The sequence below is a fragment of the Fringilla coelebs genome (assembly GCF_963513975.1).
Source record: "Fringilla coelebs genome assembly, chromosome: 3".
Classification (NCBI taxonomy): Eukaryota; Metazoa; Chordata; class Aves; order Passeriformes; family Fringillidae; genus Fringilla; species Fringilla coelebs.
In genome coordinates this window covers 38,670,247-38,694,168 of record NC_140030.1, presented here as the reverse complement: position 1 = coordinate 38,694,168, position 23,922 = coordinate 38,670,247, and the positions used below count along the sequence as shown (strand labels likewise).

Below are 23,922 nucleotides of genomic sequence, written 5' to 3'. Positions count from 1 at the left end.
ATGACACCTTTTGCTGTTTGCACTTTAGTTCGATTTCTGTTCCAAGTTTATGAACAGTAATAGGCATCTGCTAGAATATTCATTAGCTTTGAATTGTGAGCTGAAAAGGTGCTTCCTTTTACCTTAATGAAAGTTGCTCAGCGTGGGGTGGATCAGTAATGACATTTGATTTTAGCCATCCAACGAATTTGCTTTTAATTTATTGACGCATCTTGTCCAAACAGCTCCCTCGCAAGTCAGTGGTGTAATGAAAGAAAGAGTGCTGCAGAGGAGCGTGGAGCTTTCCTGGCAGGAACCAGAACATCCCAATGGAGTCATTACTGAATATGAAATCAAGTATTATGAGAAAGTAAGTGCTAAGATTATCTGTAATGTGCAACAATGTGTTGTTAGCTTTATGTTGGCTTGCTGCATTGTGGAGCAGTGTTAAAATCATCAGCTATCAACTACCTCGTCTCTCCAAAGTCAGTGATTTTGCTTGTTTTTAATAAGTAGCTAAATCCTGACATTATTGTTGCTATCATATGTCTCAAATATTATATTGTGGCATACTAAAAATGAAATATACACTTGAAATCTGCATTTCTTTCCTTTTTTTTTAATTGTTAAGTTGTACTTGGGTATGTTTTACCATAAAATTCCTGGTTTTACATCTATTCTACATTGTGTTTGAAGCTTGTTTCATTTCCTTCTGTACCAATGTAATTCTAGTCTTGAAATGATGTATCAACTACAACTCCTGACTGCATTTTGTGTTTCCTTATGAGCTGGGCAGCTTCTACTTGATGTCTGAAAATTTTCAAAACACTTCCTAGACTTTCAGGAAATAAATATTCCCTATTTGTCCTTTTAAAAAGGACCAGGACTGTGAAATTTATCTTTCACTTGTTCTCTCAACACAATAATGAATTGAAGGCTGCTTTTCAGTAGTAGATGAAGTGATCTCTGTTTCTGGTAGAGTGAAATTGCAATCTTACTGATGTCAGTCGGAGTTTTGCCATTCATTTCAGCATGTCTAGGGCTTCATTCATGATAACTTTGAAGTACTGCAGAATAAAAAAATTCTGACAACCGTAAACTGGATGAAAGCAGAGTTGTGCAGCTCTGCGTTTGTCATGGCACCCAGACTAAGTTTGGCTCCTCCAGATTCCCTGGGAAATTGTCTGCATAACGTAACATACTCCTAATTTTTATAAAACATTTGGGGAAAAAAAAAGAAATTGAATTAAAATGAAAAAAAAGGAATAAAGGGGCGCCTTTGTGGTCTCTCATGAAGGCATTTCTGCAGGCAGGTTAACAGTACCCCTATATCAAAAAGAGCATGTCAGCTTACTAGGTAGTACAGAATTAGGTAAATTCAGCCCAGATTGGATGTAATATCAAGTGTCATATTTCATTTTCAGTGCTGAATTACATAAATATACTTATCAAAAGAACTTTATATGATTTGGGAAAGGAATAAATTTTTTATTTGTTGAGGCTAACTTCCAGTTTAAGTTGTTCACTCTAATGATTCTTATAATAAAATCTAACAGATAGGTACAGATAGCTAAATAATTATTTGGAAGAAATTTTACTAATTTTAGCAGATGATTTTTGTCCCTCGAGGATGTGTGTTTTCATACACATGCCAATAAAGTTCAAGTATTTTAAAAATGTTACATATTTAACAAGGGCAAAACTGCCCTCTGAACTGAAAAAAATAAAAATGAGAACCAAAAACCATGCATTTCTTTAATGTGCAAAGCAGTTTCTAATCTGTTCAAGTGAAATAAATAATTTAAATTGGTAATGTAAAATGACAGAAAAATTACCAAGATACCCAGCTTTTTCCTATAATGATAGCTTTTAGAATGTGGCTTTTATTATTTTCCCGATATACTAACTTTAAATAACTAGCAGAATTTTATTGCCAGTTTTCTCTGTGTTTGCAAAAAGAAAAATTGATGTTAAAGTTTTGGTTTTTTTTTAATGGAAGGACATCTTCCAGTATTATACTTAGTACAGTGAAATTAATAAAAGAGAATAAAAAGCTCATTCTAACAGTCACAGATAAACTGGACTATATAACTTTAACTGAGGTAATTTTTGCACAAATACTGAAATGGTTGTTTTCCTTCCAAATAAATGCATTTCAGCTTTGAAATTAATTCACAATCTTCTTGCTCAGAATGAGAGAGGCCATTTCAGTTTTGTTCCACTTGTTTATAAGAAAAGAAAAATAGAAGGATTTGAACTTTTGGCTCCTTTTAGAATCAAATTAAATCAAACATTTTTTGTCATTCTGAAATACTCTGATAAGTGTTTTTTTCACCTCTCGCTCCTGGCTAGGGCTGGAATGGAAACAGCCTGAAATCTCCAAAGTAAGCCTGTCCTGTGAGATTTCTAGTGCCGGTTATTTTGTTGTTGTTGTTGTTATTTATTTACTTTGGAATACAAGGACTGTTGGAAATTCAAGTAAGCCTCTTTTATGCATCAAAACCAAAACTGAAATTCCACTGTGGCTTACAGTCCTGAACCTGACTTTTTATGGTTTCCTTACACTTGTGTCTCATCTCTCAAGCATTCCTTTCTTTCTCACACACCAAGATACATTCTGCCATGGTCCTCACTTACAGATGATTTAAACTCTCTTGGAGAAGATATGGAAAATTGTTGCTAGCCAAGACTGTGGGCTTGCTCAAGTAACAGACCGGGCAAGAACCAGGAGAAGCCCTTACTGAATTTGAGAAAAGAAATCATGTATAACCCTGTATTTCAGCAAAAGCCTTTGTTGCTTTGCTGACTGTGACAGGGAAGGCTCTCCGTCACTTTTGGCTGGTGAAATATTATTGAAATGAGTTACAGATTTATTCCTTCCCTCTGTATCCGTCTCATTAGCACTGCTGCGTTCAGCTCATGCTTCTCTGGTCATGTGGTGCATTCAGATGGTTGGTTAATTCATCTCTTCTGCCCTTCAAATCAGGGTTGCATCTGCCACCAAAAATCAACAGGGCTTCACATATCTATGCTGAAACATAATCTGTGTCAGTAAATGTGATGAATAAGTATAGCTTTTTGAATACTCTAATGATCTGTGATACAGCTTTTGTACTATTTGAAAGTGATTTATTACTCATAGGGTTTGTAATCTTACAGCTTCAAATTTGTGGAGAGTCATACTGAGCTTCTTTCCCTGGGTTCCTCTTTGTGCCTTAGAGCCTAAAACTGAGAAAAGACTAAAAACCAGAGATAAAAATCCGAATGAAAACTGAGTTAAGGACCTCAGAAATTATGCAAAATCCAGCCAATTATACATTGGTGATATTATATTTTTTAGAGGTGATGGAAGCATACAATGTCAAAGTAATGATGTCAGAGTTTTTCCATTCATTTCACAATGTCTATGACTTCATTCATTATAACTTTGAAGTAGTCTAGAAATAAAAAAATTCTGACAGCTGTAAACTGAATTAATGAAGAATGAAGGCAGGTTGTGCAGCCCTATGTTTGTCATGTTCTGACCATGAAAGAAAAATTTCATTGTCCTTGAGCTGTTTAGACTTCACAGATTCCCCTAGAAAGCTGTGGTTGAGTTTTTTCTCATCAAAATTTCACAAAATTTATTCAGAGCCAAAAAAAGCAACCTTTTTTTTTCATGTTTTCTGTTTTCTGAGTAACAATATGAGCATCCCATTTGAATTTTATGTTACACTGAGAACTCTTCATTGCGTTGACAATCTTTTGTAATACTCCACAGAGTATGCTTTATTTTTGTTGTTGGGGGAAAAGAGCATGCAGCAAATTGATATAAACTACCCAGGCTGGCTGTCAGTTGCTGTTGTGCAATCATGGTAAAATCTGATCTGTAAATGTCATTTAATCTTTTGTCTTATTGTTTCCAGGATCAAAGGGAGAGGACCTATTCAACAGTGAAAACCAAGTCCACTTCAGCTTCTATTAATAACCTAAAGCCAGGAACAGTGTATGTTTTCCAGATTCGTGCTTTTACTGCTGCTGGTTATGGAAATTACAGCCCCAGACTGGATGTTGCCACATTGGAAGAAGCCACAGGTAAGGAATTAGGTTTACAGGAAATTAACCCTTTCTGTAGAGGTAGGAAGTAAAGCAAGAAAGGAAAGTGTCATAAACAATATAATTACAATTAGAAAGAATTTGTTCTACATGAAGGTGAATTTTTTGTCATTGTCTTTTGAAGGATGAGCTTCCATAATTTATTTTACCATAGAAGTGAAAATTAGTCTTGTAATTGGCCGGAGGAGATTTGTTACGTATTTGTTTCGTCTCTTTTCCTCTCTTTCTAATACACAAAGACTTTTTTTTTTTTTTAAATTCAAATACACACTTATTTTTCCCCAAAAAAAGGAGTGAGTAGTGGTGAGCTGAATAACTCAGCTAGATTCTTCTGTAACTGGGCAGAGAAGGAAGGGAGATTTCAACCCACAGAGACTTCTCCAGGCTATTTTTTTTCCATTTTATTTTCTGATAAAGAACCAGCAGCTTGGTAGTTTAGTTTGTGTTTGTGTCTTCCGCTGTAATTCCATCTTTAGTGTATTTTGAATTCATCGGTAATTTAGTTGAGTAAAGAAATGGGAATCTCAAAGATACTAAGATTTTCAGGCTCATATAATAAGTTGTAAGCTGTGTAACCAAAAAACTTCCTCCATCAGGGAGACCTGGTAGCCCTCAGCCCCTTCACATGAACTGTGTCCCTGGGAGTTCCACCACCCTGTTGCAGACCCAAATTTGCTTACTCTGGTTTAGAGCGTTTCCTCCCGTTGACCTTGACATCAGGTCAGCCAGATGGAGAGCTGGAAATACAGGGATGCATAGGCTGTGAATTAAGAGGGTATGGATGCCATACCCTCTTTGCACCCGATGCAGCAGTCTATCTAAGACTGTGTGCAGACATGCATTATTGCATGTCCTGTTAATTGCAGCCAGGTGTTGCCTGAACAACTTGTGGCTTTTCTTAATACACAGTGGTTAATATACAGTGATTCCACCTTAGTTCCACACAGAATATAAAAACTATAAATAATGAATAATACCACATATCTAATAGACATAATTGAAACAGTAATTATCATAATAGCAGCAGTAAGCTATTATTACTAATATTATTAGCTCTGTGTCTAATAGCATACTTCCCATCTGTAGAAAGAGTCAGTAGCAGAATCCCCATTTTGCAGAAAGGGAACCTGAGGTACAGCCAGAAGTAATCACTTATTTTGAATTGTCTTCTGGAGAACAAATTAGAAGTCTGTCATAATAAGTTTCTGCTAATTAGATAATTTATTGTCCATAGTGGTTTAAAATTATTACATCAAAATATTTCCCTAACATTTCTTTAATTATCTGGGTATTTTTTACATACTGAATGTAAGCAGACTGGTAGCTGCTAAGATTAGCAAACATGATTTCAAAGATAAACAGTTTTGACTGGAGTTTGGTCAACATATGGGAGATTAGAAAATCCTATAATAAATGCATCACTGACCACTCTCCTGTACTCCTTTTCTGACTCAGATGATGAAAAAATGCATATAAACCACAGAGATACTTGGCCAGGATGCACAGCAGGTTTCTTTTGTCACAGGCCAGCTGTATGCTTTGAGATGCCATGAAAAATGTCCTGTGTTTTCATTAATGAAGATTCTAAAAGTAGCATATTTTTCATTATCTTGAGACAACATTATAAAATATAATTCCCAACAAGGATAAGCATCCAAGATTTCCCATATAGGGTTTTCAGAAATAATTAAAATGTTGGTAAAAAAATAGCAAATTCCATTAAGCTCTTCAAAAAATTGTTTTACATTAAAGTATTAGTTTCTTATATTTTATTTATAATTTTATCAGAACTTACAGAGTCATCAAATTTGTCTATTGTTAGCACTTGTAAGGAAGTCCTTTATTAGATTGTTTTTTGGAAATACACCTCAAGGGAAGTACCATGCAGGTGAACACTAAACATGTCATGCTACAGTTTAGAGGCTTTGGCTTCTTCTCATAATTCCATTGATTTCTGAAGTCAGCTTTTAAACATGTCAAAGTATTTTAAGAAAAAGATACACACAAATATATTTGTTAAGAATATATGTAATGGCACCACATTCAGCCATGTTGCCTTTGTGGATTTGTCCTGGCACTTCCTCTGGCTGGCACTGTTTGGTTATTAAGTTATGTTTGTTAATTAAGTAGATTTTTGAATAGTGTGCTGTTTTCTGAATTGTGATAGAAGCTGTGTAGCCACTTTTCAATATTTGAGGAACTATATACATTATATTAATACTATCTGATATATGATCATATCATACATGTTGGGTATTGCATAGATATTTGTGGAAAAATTTCAAAATTATGAAGTAAATATGCTCTATAAAGGCAGACCATTTCTATTCTACACTGTGTTTGCCACAGGTCAATCAATGGCTTCTAGTCATATTTTTTTTGTTGACTGTTTATTAGCAACAGAAGCCCCTCTGGAAAAACACACAAATGTATAAAATATCACTGAAGTGTCAATTCTATCTCTTGGTTCACTGACATATTTAAAAGTGAAGTTAAGTGGTTTGTAGCCAGTTGACCTAAAGACAATCCTCTGCTTTTTTTTACGGAAGCTGATCTTTCCACTTACAGAATCACAGAATCAATTAGGTTGGAAAAGACCTCTGAGGTCATTGAGTCTAATCTTTGACTTCTTTACTCTACTCTTACTCTACTCTACTCTTACTGTTAAAGTAGAAGCACTTGACAAAACCTGGCATGAAGACTTTGCTTTTTCCTTTTTCCATTAATCAGAGTAAATCAAACAAGACTGAAACATTATGCATACGTAAAATTGATCTCCAAAGTCTGAAATACCAATACTACAAATTTTTATAGAAGGCATAAAGCACATACTTAAGAAATACTTAAGAAAGTATTATTTGGCATACATAGACTCAGTTATCATTGAAGCTTTCATGGTGAACTTAGCCATGAATTCTTTCCCAGAAATTGTGCATTTGAAGATGCTTGCATGAGAAAAGATCGTTGGAGCAGCAGCACAGCATTTTCAGCTGATATACTGTTTTAAATCCTCCAGGGTGTTTAGTTATGCATTCCCATCCCTACAACCATGTATTTAAAAGCTGGTTTAAATTTAACTCCTTTAAATTAAGCATTGTGCATTGGATAGCTCAGATCAGGTGTCAGCTGTAGCTGAATGCCCAAGTACCAGCTCCCAGTGTCACCTTCTGAGCCTGAGCACAGCTTAAGCAGGGGTAAAACTTTCCTGTCCTGGTGCTGATGCCCTTTCATCACTGTTGTGGCATCTCCAGTGACAGGTAGCCGTGCATGCACCCTCTGAAAAGATCTTCTGCATCCCAAAATCCTTCCTCTAAGAACACTCTAGCATCTTTGTTTCTGCAAAGCCAGGGATCATTCCAGAATCTGTGCTTTGATTCACCCTTACACCAGCAGACTGAGTTCATCACACAGGAGAAGCAGCAGTGTACCTGAACAGAAGCAGATGTCTTACACTGCTGTCACTGAATTTATACCAGACCATGCCCACAATCAGCCCCCTCCCCTCTTTCTTTTAAGGATATAAAAATAAATCATACATTGCATCCCACCTGTCTTACCAGCTGGCCAGTGTACCATGTCCCCAACATTTTCCAGAGCCCAAAAAACATCGTCTGCTTGCTTCCAGAATGTGCCAGTACCCAAAATCTGTGAGGCACTTACAGAGAGCAACCCACTCACATATGTCAGCCTCTATGCACTTATCTTGGCTACTGGACTAGGTGACAGGCAGGGCTGGGGATTTTTCCAAACTTTTTTGGATTGATGAAGCTTCACACCCTGGCCAGGATGCTGCCTCTTCTTCACTTCTAAGTGAGGTTTGCAGTGAAGTTCAAAGAGAGATGGAAATAGTTTAGGGAAATGCTGTATTCTACAAAAATTTGGCATTCCTTGGATTGTCTGTTTTGATGACCTAGATAAGTTGCAGGAACTGAGTTGTATGACTTATGCCCCTCTGCTCTTGCACAAGACAGTCACCACTGATTTTTTAAAAGCTGCATGAATGGAATATAGGCAAGTCTACAGTAGCATCCTACTGACCTGTGTATCTCAAAAAGTTATAGTTACTTAAAGATAAACTCTTTTAGTCAAAGAGTTATAGGAATAGTGTGATCTTCCTCATGTGCATTAGAGAGAACATAGAAAAATAAGTTTCTTCAGGAAATAAAATTAGAGGGTTGTGTGTATGATATGTGTGTAATTTCCCTCCAGTGCAGAGTATTCTAAATCTGTGTAGTGCAGCAAGAGGTTTGTTATTTTGGGGGGAAACAGTTGGTGCAGGTCAGTGTCAGTGAAAAAATAAATCATGTTGATTGGCTTACTTCTCCCAAGAAAATTCTGGGTTATTTGTTTCTATAGGAACCTCTGAAGTCTGTAACAGGAGCCTAGTTCTGTGGAGTTCATAAAACCTGGTGTAGACATTCCAGTTCAGTTACCAGTACCAGCAGTAAACCATTTTAGCATACTATTAATTTAGTTAGTCAGATATCAGTTTGGTTTCCTTTTTTTCCTTTTCTTTCATCTGTTGGCTGCATTTCAGTCATGGGACAGTTCACATGGCCCCAGGCCTGCTGGAGACAGATGGGGTTCACCTATCTTAAAAAGGGAAAAGGATTCTAACCTGTGAGTTTACAGGGCTAATTGACAGGACTTTAAACTAGGTTTGCAAGGGAAAGAGGGTAAGACCAGGCTCGCTAGACGTGAGTCTAGGGGTGGCATGCCAGTGTTGGGGGTGAAATCTACCCAACTGAAGTACATCTACAGCAATGCTCACAGTATAGGTAACAAACTGTGAGGGAATGGAAGGAAATCTTATAGGCACAGAAACAGGCTGTTCCTGTGTGATGAAAGGTGAGCCAATGGGGAAGAAAACTGGCATGGCTGAATAGGGAGCTTTCACTGGAATGCAGGGAAAAAAAGTTTATGACCTTTGGAAGAAAGGGGCAGGCAACTCAGGAAGCATATATGGATGTTATTAGGTCATGTCGAGAGAAAACTGGGAAGGTGAGAGTTCAACTAGAACTCAATCTGGCCACTGTTGTGAAAATATAATAAGTCTTTTTATAAATAAATTAACCACCAAAAGAGGGTCAAGAAAAAATATCCATCCTTTTCTTGATGTGGAGGAGTGTAGCCAAGAATGAGGAAAAGGCTGAGGTCGCAGATGACTGCAGATTGGACAATGTGACCCTCATCTACAAGAAGGGCTGGAAGGAGGGTCTGGAGAACTATAGGCTGAGGTCAGCCTGACCTTGGTGCCAGGGAAGGTCATGGATCAAATAATTTTGAGTGTGATCACATGGCACATACAGGACAACAAATGGATCAGGTACAGCCAGCTTGGGCTTTGGAAAGGCAGGTCTTGCTAGATCAACCTGATCTCCTTTTATTACCTTGTTACCTGCTTAGGGGATGTAGTTCACCTGGACTTCAGTAAAGCCTTCAATACTGACTCCCACAGCATCCTTCTGGAGAGACTGGTAGCCTATGGCTTAGAGAGGTGCTCTCTTTTCTGGTTAAAAAATGGCTGGATGGCAAGGCCCAGAGGGTGGTAGGGAATGGTGCTACATCCAGCAGGTGGGTGGTCACTAGTGGGGTTCCCCTAAACTCAGTAACGGGGCTAGTCCAGTTTAATATTATAATTGATGATTTGCCCTCCCTTAGTAAGCTCTCAGGTGACCCTAAATCAGACCAGAGTGTTGATCTTCTGGGAGATAGGAAAGTTCTGTAGAGGGATCTGGACAGTCTGAATTGATAGGCCAAAGAATACTGTAGGATGTTTGTAAGGTAAATGTTGAGTCCTGCGCTTGGGTCAAAGCAACATCATGCAACACTACAGGTCAGGGGAAGAGTAGCTGGAAAGTGAAAAACGACCTAGGGATGCTGATCAACAGCTGGCTGAACATGAACCAGTGTGTGCCCAGGTGGCCAATAAGGCCAATGGCATCCTGGCTTGTTTCAGGAATACTGTGACCAGCGGGATTAGGATAGTGATCATCACTCTGTATTTGGCACTGGTGAGGCCACACCATGAGTCCTGTATCCACTTCTGGGCCCTTCACTTTGGAAAAGACATTGAGTTGCTGGAGTGTGTCCAGAGAAAGGAACAGTTTGCAGCAGTTCAAATCTAATGAGGAGAAACTGAGGGGGCTGGGGTTGTTTAGCCTGGAGAAATGGAGGCTCAGGGAGAAGCCACTCTGTAAAAGCACCTGAATGGAGCTTATTGGTGTGGGTTGGTCTCTCCTCAAGGACAAGATGGAACCTCAAGATGCAGCAGGGGATATCAGGAAGAATTTTGTCACTAAACGGGTGTTTAGTCATTGGAATGGGCCACTCAGAGAGGTGTTCCAAGTGCCACTGTAAGCAGCATTTACTGCTTTGGTTTAGTTGACATGGTGGTATTCAGTCAAAGGTTGGACTTGATGATCTTGGAGGTCCTTTACAACTTAAATGATTCTATGATTCCATGATTCCAGTTGACTCTCACTTACACAGTCCCTCATGTCTCATCCTCTATTCATCTTCTGGTTCAGATCCTCCCTGTTACAAGCCAGTGCATCTCCAGAGTTCGGGAGATCTGTGCTTACTTAATGTATTTGAGTACATGGCCACCCTTATTAGATGTCAGGCAAGCAGTGTTTTTAACAAGCTTCAAGGTTTCTCAGGCTAAGTATTACATCCTCAGTTTACATTAATGTGACATGTATACATTTACATATATTAATAGAATTGGCATATCTGAATAAAAAGACCAATAATGTGGGGATATTTTAGCATGTAAATTCTCTGAAGCATGGAGAATTCTATTTTGTATTAATGTGGAAGCACCTCTTTGTTGCTAACAGGAACAAATGGTAAGTAATAATAGCCATTTACAATGATTAATAGCAGTAAGAGATTGAAATATGCTATGCAGGAAATCTGTGTTAATAGTGTTTCAGCACAAACATTTTTCTTAAAGACACTATTTCCTTGGAAGCCCTCAAAGTCATATCAATGAGTTTTAGAGGGGAGGCTAGGAGCAGAGTTAGGGATTGCTCTCCTACTGTCGCTCCTTACAGGGATATCCAGGACTTCCCTTTGAGGAGGGAGTCAGAACAGATGCAGCAGAGCAGTAGTAGGGAGTGGAAGTGACTGATGCTAGTGGTGCTGGCTTTCAGGTAATGGCTGTACCACTTTGGCCAAGATAATTCCAGCTTGGCTTCTTTTTATTCAATGTAGACAATCATTGACTCATACAGCATTTAGTTGAATTTCCAGTAGAGGCCCTTCTTTAGACTAACTTCATCAATGCAAATGTTTCAGACAAAGGCAGTCTATAACAATAGACAGTCTACAATTCATGATAATTGACTTAAATTTTTCCAAGTCCCTTAGTAGGGATTAATATTTAACTAATCTCAACTCTGTGCTCTGTTTGCAGCCACAGCTGTTTCCAGTGAACAGAATCCTGTTATTATCATAGCTGTGGTTGCTGTGGCAGGAACTATCATCCTGGTCTTCATGGTGTTTGGATTCATCATCGGACGAAGGTATTGCATCTTTGGTGGATGTAAGCACATCTGACACCACTCCTGTAAACTCTTGAGACACAGTCAAACCTGGGATAGTAACTTGCAAAACTGAAACAGAAAAATTCCTAGTAGGGACAGTTTTCATTTAAATCCCATTATCAATTATACGGTTTGTCCTCTTACTTTGGCAAGATACTTGTATCAAGATGTTCTTTTTGTCCTACGTAAATGTGCTGTAAAAGGAACCCCTAGCAGGTTCTTTACCTCTACTCCTCAAAGTCTCTCTTTCTGTTCAGTTTTCTCACATGGAGAAGTCTGACACTTTATCTGATCAGCCTTTAAATGACTTTACATTCAGAAAAAAAGAGACACAGCAGTAAGTTTAAGAATAACCTCATGTAAAACAGTGTTCTACTTTCAAGTTCTTTAATCCTCTGTTTTATCTGTTGAAGCCTTTTACCAGAACTAGAATTTTTTTCTCCAAGACCTGTCCTGACTGGTATTTGATACAAAAGCCTTTTGATTGCAACTGTTCATGATTTATTTAAAACTCTGCTGTCAATAGAATTATAGGTGAAAGTTTCAAAGGGCCTACAGCAGTTAGGTGCTCAGTGCCTGAAAATCCCAGCCTGCAGAGCTGATTTTGTCAGGACTTTAGATGTGATAAGTAAATCATTATTTACTAGTAAAACTGGTGTTTTCCTTTCTTTTCAGGCATTGTGGCTATAGCAAAGCAGATCAAGAAGGGGATGAAGAACTTTACTTTCATTGTAAGTGTTTTGCTTTTTTTCCCGCCTTTCAAAAATTCCAAATTGCAATAGTGTAGACAATACTAAACCAAGACTCCATGAAAGATAATGCCATAGGAAATTCAAAAACGCTGTGTAAATAGCAGGTGGGAAGTTAAACACTGTAAAAATGTGACCTACAAAAAACGCAGATTAAAGTCAACATTGCTCACACAGATGGTTTTATTTCTATATATGTCTATGATATACTGTTGTTTTCATTCTGCATATTTTGTTTTCTTTTGGTTGCTTTGAATACCTGTTTCACGTTGTCCTAATGATCCCTCTGAGGTGCAGTATTCAAGAGACCTTTGCCTAAGTGACTTTTTGATCTTTACCTCAGGCAAACTTCAGATTAAGAAAGTGTGAGTCACTGCATCACCCTAAAATGAAGCTGTTCTGCTCAAAAGCTGTGTTCTGCTACTGCAAATACAGTAGGACCATCAATATTTACAAAACAAAATGTCCTTAAAAATAGAATATTTAATATGGAAAGAAAGGTCAGCCACTTTGCTACTGTTGTGTGATGTACAATCACTTGCTTAGCTAAGAATAGTACCTAAAGCCGCTCTTATTAAAATCACAGCTACCATTTCAACTTAAACTAGAACCCTGGGAAAACTCAACAAAACACATCCTTCTTGGATTCATGACAATTGAAAATGTAAGGGGAGAGGAATGTTTTAATCTGTTTTAGAATTAGTCATTAACTCAAGAAGCGTGGTAAACTAAGTTGCAAAATTATTTTGAGCAACCATAATTGAAAAAAATCACAGAATTAAACTGAACATAAGTTCTGATGCAGAAGAATGCTGTTCTTTCCAGTCTTCTCCCATACCTGGTCACTCTCATATTAGTACATGCTATTTAGTCATGCTATGCTGTATTTAGCCTTTGTTGTCTACCAATAATTGCAGTTGTATCTTAAATCCATCAGTTTGGGGTTTTTTTATGAAAACAATAGGGTTTGCTTTAAGTATGTTAAAATCATGAGCTATTATCTAAAAGTAATGTCACATGGAAAATGAAGTATCTACTAGTCATAAATTCTAAGCATTGTCTCAATGCATTCCTCTTTAAATGAATAGTTCTAGCCAAAGCTCCACTCAAAATCACATCAAGGTTCTGTTTTACCTTTCTTCCCTGAAAAAAACAGCTGGAAATTGATATCACAGTTCCTAAGTTTGGGTGTGTGGCTATCTAAATTGTTTAAATGCAGTGAGTGTCTAAGTAGCGACATCATTGCATCTTTAGTCAATCAATTTGTAAACTGGGCCAGAAAGGTGGAAAATAATAATGAGATAAGAATTATGTATCATGCACTTTGCAGTGCAGCTGATTTTAAAGAATTTGTCAAAAATCTCATTTTACTTAAATGCTGCTCTTCTGGGAGTGATGGATTTGAAATTTGCCTCTCATAATGCATTATAAGCTTTTCACATCTCCAGAAGAGCTACTACTTTTACTTTTAAAATCCCCCTTATGTCCTTGAAGGAAAAGATCAGCTATGTATTCTTGCTTTTCAATATATAAACAAAAGGGATACACTAAATAAATAGCTTCTTATCTCCGTTGTTGGTGACATTTTTTCTTTTTTATTTCAATAAAAGTGTAAATTAATTAATTTGAAAGCTGCTACTTAATAATTGATAGTTGATCCAGAAGTGGTGAAATTTTATAAGTGTTCCTTTCCCTCATTTTACTTCGAAGAAAACTGGTTATCTAGCAAATTAGCCTGATTATTAAGCATACATAGTGTTTCTTAAATCATGGCACCAGATAAAAGTCACTTCTTGCCAAACTAGTTTTCCTTCATGTGTTGATTATAGGTGTAACATTTAATTTCATTTGATAGCCATGTACAGAGTGAGATGGAACCCAATGCTGTGGTCACCAGCTTGGTCACAGAGCTGTGAACACCAGTTTGGTGGCCTTTTGCTCTGTAGTAGGTAGACAACATTCTTCTGTACTGAGGTACCAGACTGGATTTTCAAAAATGTAACTTACAACAAGCTTAGAACAACAACTTACTTAGAACAACAGCTTACAAGCAAACATCTTTTAAAACAGATTTTAAAGCAGTGCATTTAATGGACCATCATATATTTCATTTCAGTTTCCTTCATCTCTCTTTGACCTCAAGTGCTACACTTGAAGATACAAGTACAACGGAGGAGTTTAGTCAAGCAATTCAGATTTATATTTGGTTTCCTCCTCCCTTTTTCATCTAACAATGTCTGCACATGCAGGCCAGCATTATTTCACGTTGCTATGCCAGGATAGCCTTGGCCTGTCAAAATGTTTTATGACAGCTTGAACAAAGACCCGTCAGAGGCCCACTTGAGATTCGCAAGGTTACTTCCAGTCCAGGCCCTTTATCACAAACACAAGAGGATGTCTCCTTCTCCATCTCCTTGCCTTAAAGCACTGCTACCAGAGGTCAACCTACTGCTTAATTCTCATTTTGTTCAGTCTCTTTTGGTTTTAAGAAATAAATATTTATAATTTAAAAAAAAAAAATCAGCATTCAAATTTCCAATACAACTAAAAGAACATCCATTTAAATGCATTATGTGGCAGATAACAACATCTGGGCAACATTTCAAATCATTTCCCTGGATGTAAATTCATTATATTACTGAAACAATTTCTCTAGGTTTATTTTTTTTTTCTTGTGGTTTGTGGATTTAGGTCATTAATACCGTCTAAAGCATAAATACACATGATTACTAAGCTGGTTTTCAATATAATTTCAAATTTCATATATTTTATGTTAAATTCAAAGAATACAAAGCAACTGAAAGTTATTTATGTTTTGTATTGACTTTTGATCCTGTTCTTGTTTATATCAATTAACAGAAGAACATTTTTGCATTTTCATATTGAGTTTTAATTCACTGATTAAATTAAAGCTCAAGAGTATAATCCTTGTGAGAAAATTTATATCATAAAAATTGATTGAATAATAGATTTCCAGGAGCTTGTACTTTGACCAGAATAGCAAAAGATAATTTACCTGAATCATCAGCAAACTGAGGGAGAAAACTGCATGCTGACCAGAGCGCTATGCTGCCTGGGCTGTACTAAGCGTGGAGAAAGAATGAGCAAAAAACAAGTTGCTGCATATTATTCACTTAGGTGCTTGAGAGGGAAGATAATTGTGCCACAGAGGCCACTTTGCCTTCCTGTGCCTTTACAAGTTGGCTGCAGGTGTTTCTCATGTTCGTATTATAGTGCAAGAAATGCACCTAAGGTTGTAATTTCTGAGTGCTGTGAATAGTTTGACTATTGCCACAGTCTACAAACAATATTATATTCAGTAGATTAAGCAAATTCAAGGGGGTGGAGGAGCCTTTCAAATCCCTCTAGGGGAGAGAAATAACATAAAGAAATGCTGTTTACACATCCTGGGTGAAGAGGATAAGATGTCCTTACACGGAAAAGAAACTTTCACCTCCTCTGCTGACATTATACCCTTTCCCCTCTTGTTTTGACTCCCAGTCAACCCTTGCATTTTATTCCATTAAGCACTATTTAATATTTATTATTTCTTTCAGTTCAAGAGAAGATGCAGATGCTAATGTTAGTCATTTTTTAGAGATGGGATTGTTTATACTTGTGTCAGCATGCTTGCAGATGATGCCTAAAACTAAGGTTGCCTCTCAGAGTGGCTCTGGCTCAGGCGGCATGGAAACAGGTTCACTCTTCCAAGGAGCACTCTGCATAATGAAATTCCTGGGCTGACTGCACAATAAGTGCTTTTGCTTCATCACAGTCATGCTTTCTTACATCATTACAGTTAAATTTCCAGGCACCAAAACCTACATTGACCCTGAAACCTACGAGGACCCAAATAGAGCTGTCCATCAATTCGCCAAGGAGCTAGATGCCTCTTGTATTAAAATTGAGCGTGTGATTGGCGCAGGTAAGGCTGCCGTGGCTTCCTGATTCAACTGTTCCATTTAGCCAGGATCGAAACTCATTCATCATAATGACAGGCAAATAATTATACCTCAGGTATAGAAGAACTTTTTGAATTTGCCAGAGTGGTTAAGAGCAATGAAGCCGCACTCGCTTCTAAAATGTAAAACAAACAGGGGAAAAGCACAACTACAACTAAAAAAACCCAAATAAATGAGTAAATTAAAAGTCTTGCTTGACATTGAAAGCTTATGGGTTTTTAATCAAGTATCTGCCGTTAAAATTGGAACCGGGGGGAGTGGGCCGGTTGTGCTGCCTACTATTTACTGTCATAGTAAAGGCGTTAGGCATTTGTGCAAATTCTGCTTGCTTGCCTTTTGCAAGGGGGCTTTTTGACCTCTGCAGCTTTCTTCATGTGAGTAAGGAAAACTGGCTGCAGCACAAAATCTTTAATAGAGAGTGGGAAGGTCTTGTTTCTTTATAACAAAATCTTCCCTAAGGCTGTTTTTTCTTCTACCATTTTTCTTTTTGATATTTTATGAATACAAAAAGTTATTGTTTAACTTCTTATGACTGATTGTAATTGCACCAGCACTACATTGCTTTTTTTTCTCTTGAACTGTCTACCACCTACTTAAGCCATGGTGTTCATGCTCTAAAAAGGCAGTTTCATTTGTTTACTTTAATAAGATACGTGACATTTTTATTGCACTACTCCATGTAGTGAAATTAAGTTTCCATGAGTAAGAAAAATATCAAATACTTTGAATTCCTGGAGGAAATGTTCTTTTGCTTTCCTGTTGTTTTATATAAGTATTAGTAGAATTCTTTAAAAATCACCTGTAGTTTAGTACTGTAAATTACATGTTGCAGTATTATTTAAAAACAGAAGAAGAAAAATCTCTAGAATAAGTTGTTTTACCTGTAAAAAAATCTTTACACTTAGAATTCACAACGCCTTTTAAAAGTAACCTCAGTCATGTTGAATCATGTCTTAATCAAGGAGTAGTACCATTGAAATTAACCAGACTGCTGAGCAAATTATTCTTTCTATGAGTAAGAGCATAAGAATCCAGCCCTTGCTAGCTAGTAATTTTTGTGATGCCAGAATGGCAGCATCTCTTCTAATAGATACACAATATGCGAGATTAGCATAGAAAATTTGCTGAGCTTTATCTTTTGCTTTGAGTTAAAAAGCTACCAGCATAGCAACAGTTCAGAGCACAAAGATATATTCAGTTGGATTTTGCTAATGCCTTCTGAGAAAAATGCTGAAAACACTCGAGCTGCAGAGTGTACAGTTTAAAATGCATTTTCCCTGTTATGACAAATTCCAGAGCGTTAATTTTTTTGACTGCAGATGAATTTTTTTTTTATTATTTTAATGAGTATAATTGATAGCAAAAACAACTAACTTGTCAATCTGTAGAAAGTTAGGAGTGCAGTGGTGAAAACATATTGTGTATCATGTTTAGCTATGGCTTTAACCTGTTGATGTAAATAGCAAACAGGAGTGAAATGAAATGCAGTCCAGAAGCAAACAGACCCAAAGCAGCAGTTGAAATGCATGCATCAAAGAAGAATATGGAATTTCTGCTAGTGACAGCACCAGAAAAGCCACTTAGCAATCTCAATATGCATCAGCAACGCTGGCCACATCAACTATTGAGTAGTGCCACGTCTCTCAGACACAAACAGGGTGCAAGTATGCTTGTACTCAATTTGCATGAGGGATATGTGCTTTCCTCGCCAACATTTTCATTACCATCCCGCTGTGGCCACCTGTCAGATAGAGAATATGGTGTCCACTATGTTAAGTTGTTCATACCACACTTCCTTTGTTTTAGTCTCTGCTTTGTTGACCTGCTGAGCTAGTGGCTGTGCGGCTGTGCAGTATTCCCTCTCTTGTTGTCATATTTTCCAGTTTATTTTTGGGCATCATTTCAGCTGAATGTACTATTTTCTTGGGAATAAAAGTAGTTCATTGGCGAGCATCCTGGCCTGAAATGCATAACATACAAGTTGAAATTTCTCGTTTGTCCAAGTGTGTGTGATCTGCCTTTGGAAATCAATCAAAATCAGATCACAGAGAGCTGGAAAGGAGTTAGGCCTTAGTGTCTCCTGTGCCAAGTATCATAATTACCTGGCTCTGAAATACCACAGACACACAGACACACTCCTATACTCACGTCTTGTGTTCGGCACAGAATGAAACAATTTTGGAAAGTACTGCTAGAGAAAATTGTTATCCTTTAGGAAGTTCTTGTGGCTAGGAGCTGTGAGTGGTGAATTCATTAACAGTCATCCACACTGCTGATGAAGTGCAGGAGGGTGGTTAAGGCACCAAGCTAGGGGCAGGAGCAGCTAGTTGTTCTTAGCTCAGTGCCCAAGGATGGTTGAGGATAATAAGCAGGCAGGAGCACTTGTGTGGTCAGTTAGCTTAGGTACAGCACAAGGTGTATGGAATTAATTTGAGCTAGCCTTGGTTCAGCTAGCATAGAATGTGAGGAACGGGAATTTGATTCTACATGCAGTTATCTCCTATCAGGGTCATGTAAAGAGCCAAACTGAGTGGAGGTTTGCTCAAACAAGTCAGTTAAAAATGGTCAAAGGTGTGGTCAAAGTTCTACCTTTCTGGATGAACTGTGAAGCCAAGACCCAGGTACTGCTTTTTTTTATTTCCCAAAGCTCGATTTGGGGCTGATAGGAGAACAGAAGTGTTCAAATACTGATGGTGTCATAAACAAGATTTTTTTGCAGCCCATCCATAAAAATACCTCAACCTCTATCTCTTCAGGCATTCAGCCCAACTTTGAGCATACTTCTCTCCACTGGCAGCCATACGCCTTGCCAGTGTGCATGTCCACAAGGTTTCTCACAAAAGGATTCTCTAATCAAACTCTCTGTGTAGGTCTTGTCTAGTTCAGTCATTTTTTTCAGCACTCATCCTAAAACATGTCTTAGATGTAGGTGTGTCTGCATACTTGTGTATACGTAACAGCTTAATGTTAAGACACTCCACAGGTATTCAGGAGAGAAATTTCTGACTTGATTTGATTTGGGGGAGGGATTTGGAACCATATCCATCAAACTCCAGATGAGTTTGTGAAGTACCAGATTATTAAATAGTTTTCTAGTTAATCTTTTATTCAATAATATCTGTTACTACCCTCTTCTTCTACGTATACAAGGAGATTTTTCTTCCTGTCTGCAGAATTGGAGGTCTCAATTTTACTCTCTGCTGACACAGCTGTGAGGCAAGGGACAATTCGTAAATCTTTGATAATCTCGTTAATAGTGAGGTAGATATATTGCCATTCAGCTCCACATCTCACATGCTTCCATCCTCTTTTCTGTCTGATGGAGTCCAATTACTTCTTTTCCAGATTTGGTTGTTGGGGCTTTTTTTTGTGTTCTTGCTGGCTTTTTGGTCTTTTTTATCACAGGCTTCTTCAAGTTCCAATTGTCTGTTAGTTTAGAACCTTTTACAAACTTGCAGCATTTGCTTGTGTTTGTTTAATGTAACAAAATTGGTTTAAGTTACACCTTTCATTTCATAATCTGTAAAGTAAATTATGCTGCTTGAAGGTAATAATGTAGTGCTTCATTTAACACCATAAGGATGCTAAATTAAAAGCAGCTCTGCAAGGCCTGCCTTTTGAAAGAAAAAAGCCCATTGAAAGCCAAAGATAGCAAGGAAACCATGTAGAGCAGAATGACATTTTTTACTTAGGAATGGTATTACTATTTCAATAACAGTGTTTTCTTATAAAAGCTACTTCATTTTTTTTTCTGTTTTTCAAAAAATGCAAGAAATTATAAACATGTCTCTTAAAATATTCAAATAATAGTTCTGTCAGTTGGCTTAACTGAAGTGTTTATTCCATAGGGGTCAGCAATTCATTTAAGGTGCATGCCGAAGTGATCCATTTCAAATATGAACACATTAAATTTAAGCACACACTTAGGTGGCTATTTGAATCAAGGCCTAAAAAAAGTACTGATATTCATTTTAGGAGAGTTTGGTGAAGTGTGCAGTGGGCGTCTAAAGCTTCCTGGCAAGAGAGATGTTGCAGTAGCCATAAAAACTCTGAAAGTTGGCTACACTGAAAAGCAGAGGAGAGATTTTCTGTGTGAAGCAAGCATCATGGGCCAGTTTGACCATCCCAACGTGGTTCACCTAGAAGGAGTCGTTACCAGAGGTAAGCAGCAGCTCGGTCTGTCAGTCAAAAACCATCATGATGGCAGAAATTACTCTGCCTTATTCATGGTCAAAGATTCAAATTATAAACAGACTGCACACTCCTAATGGATTTTCTCCTGATGCGTAACTAACTAAAACAATACTTACTTTATGCTACAACCTGAGGAAAAAATTTAGATGCACACATGATTAAAAGATGAAGTACTTTGAAACATATTATTTTTCTAGTTCCATTTAGCCTCAAAGACCATGCAGAGAGATAAGGTTTCTCATGTCCTTTCATATAATCTGAAGTGTCATTATTCCAGAGTCCTGTTCACACAGCAGGAGTTAGGAGAGCACACTGACTTTTTGATTTGTATGGTTCGATTTTATGAATCATGACCACTTTCCATGCAGATATTTAAGAAATTAGAGCTCTGTAACAGTGCTGGAGGGCTCAGAAATGTTCAGTGTCTGAATGATTCAGTCCTTCAAAGGAATAGCGTGTGTTTTATCAAAAAAAGGCACTCCATTTGTTTTACTGTTCTCAAATATCTGTCTTCTTTTCTTTCAGGGAAACCAGTCATGATTGTAATAGAATACATGGAGAATGGGGCCTTAGATGCATTTCTTAGGGTGAGTACCAAAATGAAAACTTATATAAACATATTTAAAGTGACATATATTGTATATTGACACTTTAAAAGAAAGTATTATAACTGTGCATCTATATGTATGCATGCATATATAATTAAATATAATTAAAGTATTCATTATATTTATATTATATTTATTATATTTAATTAAGTATAATTAAAATGGTCTTCAGTTTGAAATGGAGTTTTGACCAATACTAGCCGGTTCTCTATGTTGCTTCAGCAAAACCAGATCAGAAATTAGAAGATCAGACAGGATCCTGTGGGGACGTTCTGGAATTTGTGTGATTTCGAGTGGAATAGACATGGTGGGTTTTATTATATCCACCAGTTGAAGTTAAAACCACTGATACCTGAGGTCCAATCTTCAGCCTTTTGGGAGCAGAATTTTACTGCATCAGCATGGTGGAAATCAGCGTAAAAGAATCCCTACATGAATTACGATTCTATTTACGAGATGAACATATTAAAAATAAATGTGAATTCAGAACAAATTAGCATGTTTTAAGTATGTTCTGAACTCACCAGTTCTGACTCCTTACCAGGTGTACATGTCAGGGTGAGATGATATGTAAACAGTCTATAGAGAACAGATTTTTTTTTTTAATAAACTCCAAGCTGTGAATGAAAATTATCAGTAGCTAGGGTTGCAAAAAGGAGATAGTTCTTATTTTCTTGATACAAATAATTCTGAGAGATGAAGAGCATAGAAGCAACATTAGGAAATCTTCATTAGATAATCTCTCCTAGAAGTGACTTGCCACAAGTTAGTGAGAAATATACAGTGGTTAGCAAGTTTTGTTACTACCAGTACATTAATTACTCACACATTTCTTAACTGGATGCACTGCTTTATCTCTGAAGAAAGTGGGTTTGAGATGAGTTTCTTTGCCGCAGAAGGAGTAAATAAGTGGAAACCTGAAGTCATAAAACTAATCCTTATTTCTCCTCTCAGCTATACTAACAAGAATTGCTGCTGCTTTCTTCCCTCCAGAAACATGATGGGCAATTTACTGTCATTCAGCTAGTGGGAATGTTGCGAGGAATTGCTGCTGGAATGAGATATTTGGCCGATATGGGATATGTACACAGGGATCTCGCAGCACGCAATATTCTTGTCAACAGCAACCTTGTTTGTAAAGTATCAGACTTTGGCCTTTCCAGAGTTATAGAAGATGATCCAGAGGCTGTCTACACTACAACCGTAAGATAAATCAATGGGTTCTAATACTTTTGAGATATGGTTATTTAGAATAAGTGTATCTTCTGGAGAGTACAGATAAGACAAATACATTAATTGATAGGGGGTTTTAGCCAGTCAAAAGGAAGAGTCTCTGCAGAAATCTGTCTCTAATTAGGAGATAATATTTTTGTAAGAACATAATTTTTTATTTGACAAAGTTCTAAACACGGGACGGTACCTTGTACGGTATCTTCTTTATTCCATTTCTCATGATTTTCTGATTGAACAAATAAGGAAGTTTTACCCACAAAAATTTTAGACATCTAATTTACTGTGAGTCAATTAAAATATTTGTAGGCTGTTACTATTTTTCAGGCTAGATTTTATCTCACCAAAGGGAGAGACTAGCTGGAGGCTAGTCTGTGACAAAGCTCAACTCCTATATTTTCCCTTGCTTTTGGGTGGGACGCTTTTCTTAAATATGCATTCATCAGGCACACTATGCTCTTTATTCTTTTGTTGAGCCAGCTCCACTTTCCCACCCATGGGGCCTCCCTGTACCTATTTTCCCATGCTGAGGGAAGGAGGGGCCCCTGGAATCTGCTCCAACAGGCACAGGGATCCAGGAAACCACACCGGCTGTCACTCCTGCCGTTGGGCTCTAAGTGGGATCCTGGTTTTTAAATGTCAGACCAAGATTTTGGAGGAGCCGTACGACACGTCAATGGGATTTATATGCATAGGTTGGGATTCCCCTCACCTAGCTTCAGCCAGCCAGGAGTTAAATGGCTAAATGTAAATCAGACATCTCAGCAGCCCTTTAAATCAGTGGAGGGATAAGCACTCCCAGAGAAATTCATTCAAGATAGCTTATACAACTATCTAAGTATCCATGTTCCAAGTTTTTTAAGATACTAAGTTTCCTTAGACGCCTTTGAAAATTCTGCAATTGGTCCACCATAGGAGATCATGTAAGCGCTGCTCTTGATGTTGATGGAAATAGTTATAAATGTATTCTATGGGTGAAAAAGAGAAATTTCTTCCTTTTTTTTTTGTTGTTTTTTTTGTTTTTTGTTCATAGGGTGGAAAAATTCCAGTGAGATGGACAGCTCCAGAGGCCATTCAGTACCGCAAATTTACATCAGCCAGTGATGTGTGGAGTTACGGGATAGTTATGTGGGAAGTAATGTCTTATGGAGAACGGCCTTACTGGGACATGTCAAACCAAGATGTAGGTTTGTCTGTTCATGAGTGTGTGTGTGTGCTAGTAAAACCAAAATTACACCTTGTAAGCACATACATATGCATTTCACTAGAAATGCATACAATGTTGGTTTAGAAATGAGACGTATCAAAGTACTGTGTGGTTGTCGCAAAATGAAAAAGTTACAGAGCTTTCCCTTTTTACCAAAATCCAAATCTTTTTTTTTTGCCACATGGATATTGTAGGTTTCTGTCCTAAGTATCAATTAAAACTGGAACATCAAAAATAATAGAATGGGGTCTTCACTTTACTATGCTTAAGCATGGAAAGAATTAATTTTTTTCCAATAAAAAATAATTCTGAGGTTTTTGACCTTAGAGCAATGATTAATCATTTGAA

At 37.4% G+C, this 23,922-nt stretch overlaps 1 protein-coding gene across 6 annotated transcripts in view; it reads left to right on the top strand.

The window, feature by feature from the left end:
• EPHA7 (EPH receptor A7) overlaps window positions 1-23,922 on the top strand; it is a gene marked incomplete at its 3' end in the record, with an annotated part of 161,558 nt that overhangs the window by 118,534 nt on the left and 19,102 nt on the right. For 4 of the 6 annotated variants that reach the window (XM_084203489.1, XM_084203484.1, XM_084203485.1 and 1 more), the window contains 9 exons: window positions 225-349; window positions 3,885-4,053; window positions 11,495-11,603; window positions 12,300-12,355; window positions 16,173-16,298; window positions 20,311-20,496; window positions 21,055-21,116; window positions 22,131-22,340; window positions 23,401-23,550. In XM_084203489.1, the coding sequence (XP_084059615.1) occupies window positions 225-349; window positions 3,885-4,053; window positions 11,495-11,603; window positions 12,300-12,355; window positions 16,173-16,298; window positions 20,311-20,496; window positions 21,055-21,116; window positions 22,131-22,340; window positions 23,401-23,550 (1,193 nt within the window). Of the gene's footprint in view, window positions 1-224; window positions 350-3,884; window positions 4,066-11,494; window positions 11,604-12,299; window positions 12,356-16,172; window positions 16,299-20,310; window positions 20,497-21,054; window positions 21,117-22,130; window positions 22,341-23,400; window positions 23,551-23,922 lie in introns of all 6 variants that reach the window. The other 2 variants (XM_084203487.1, XM_084203486.1) reach the window with 2 other exon arrangements.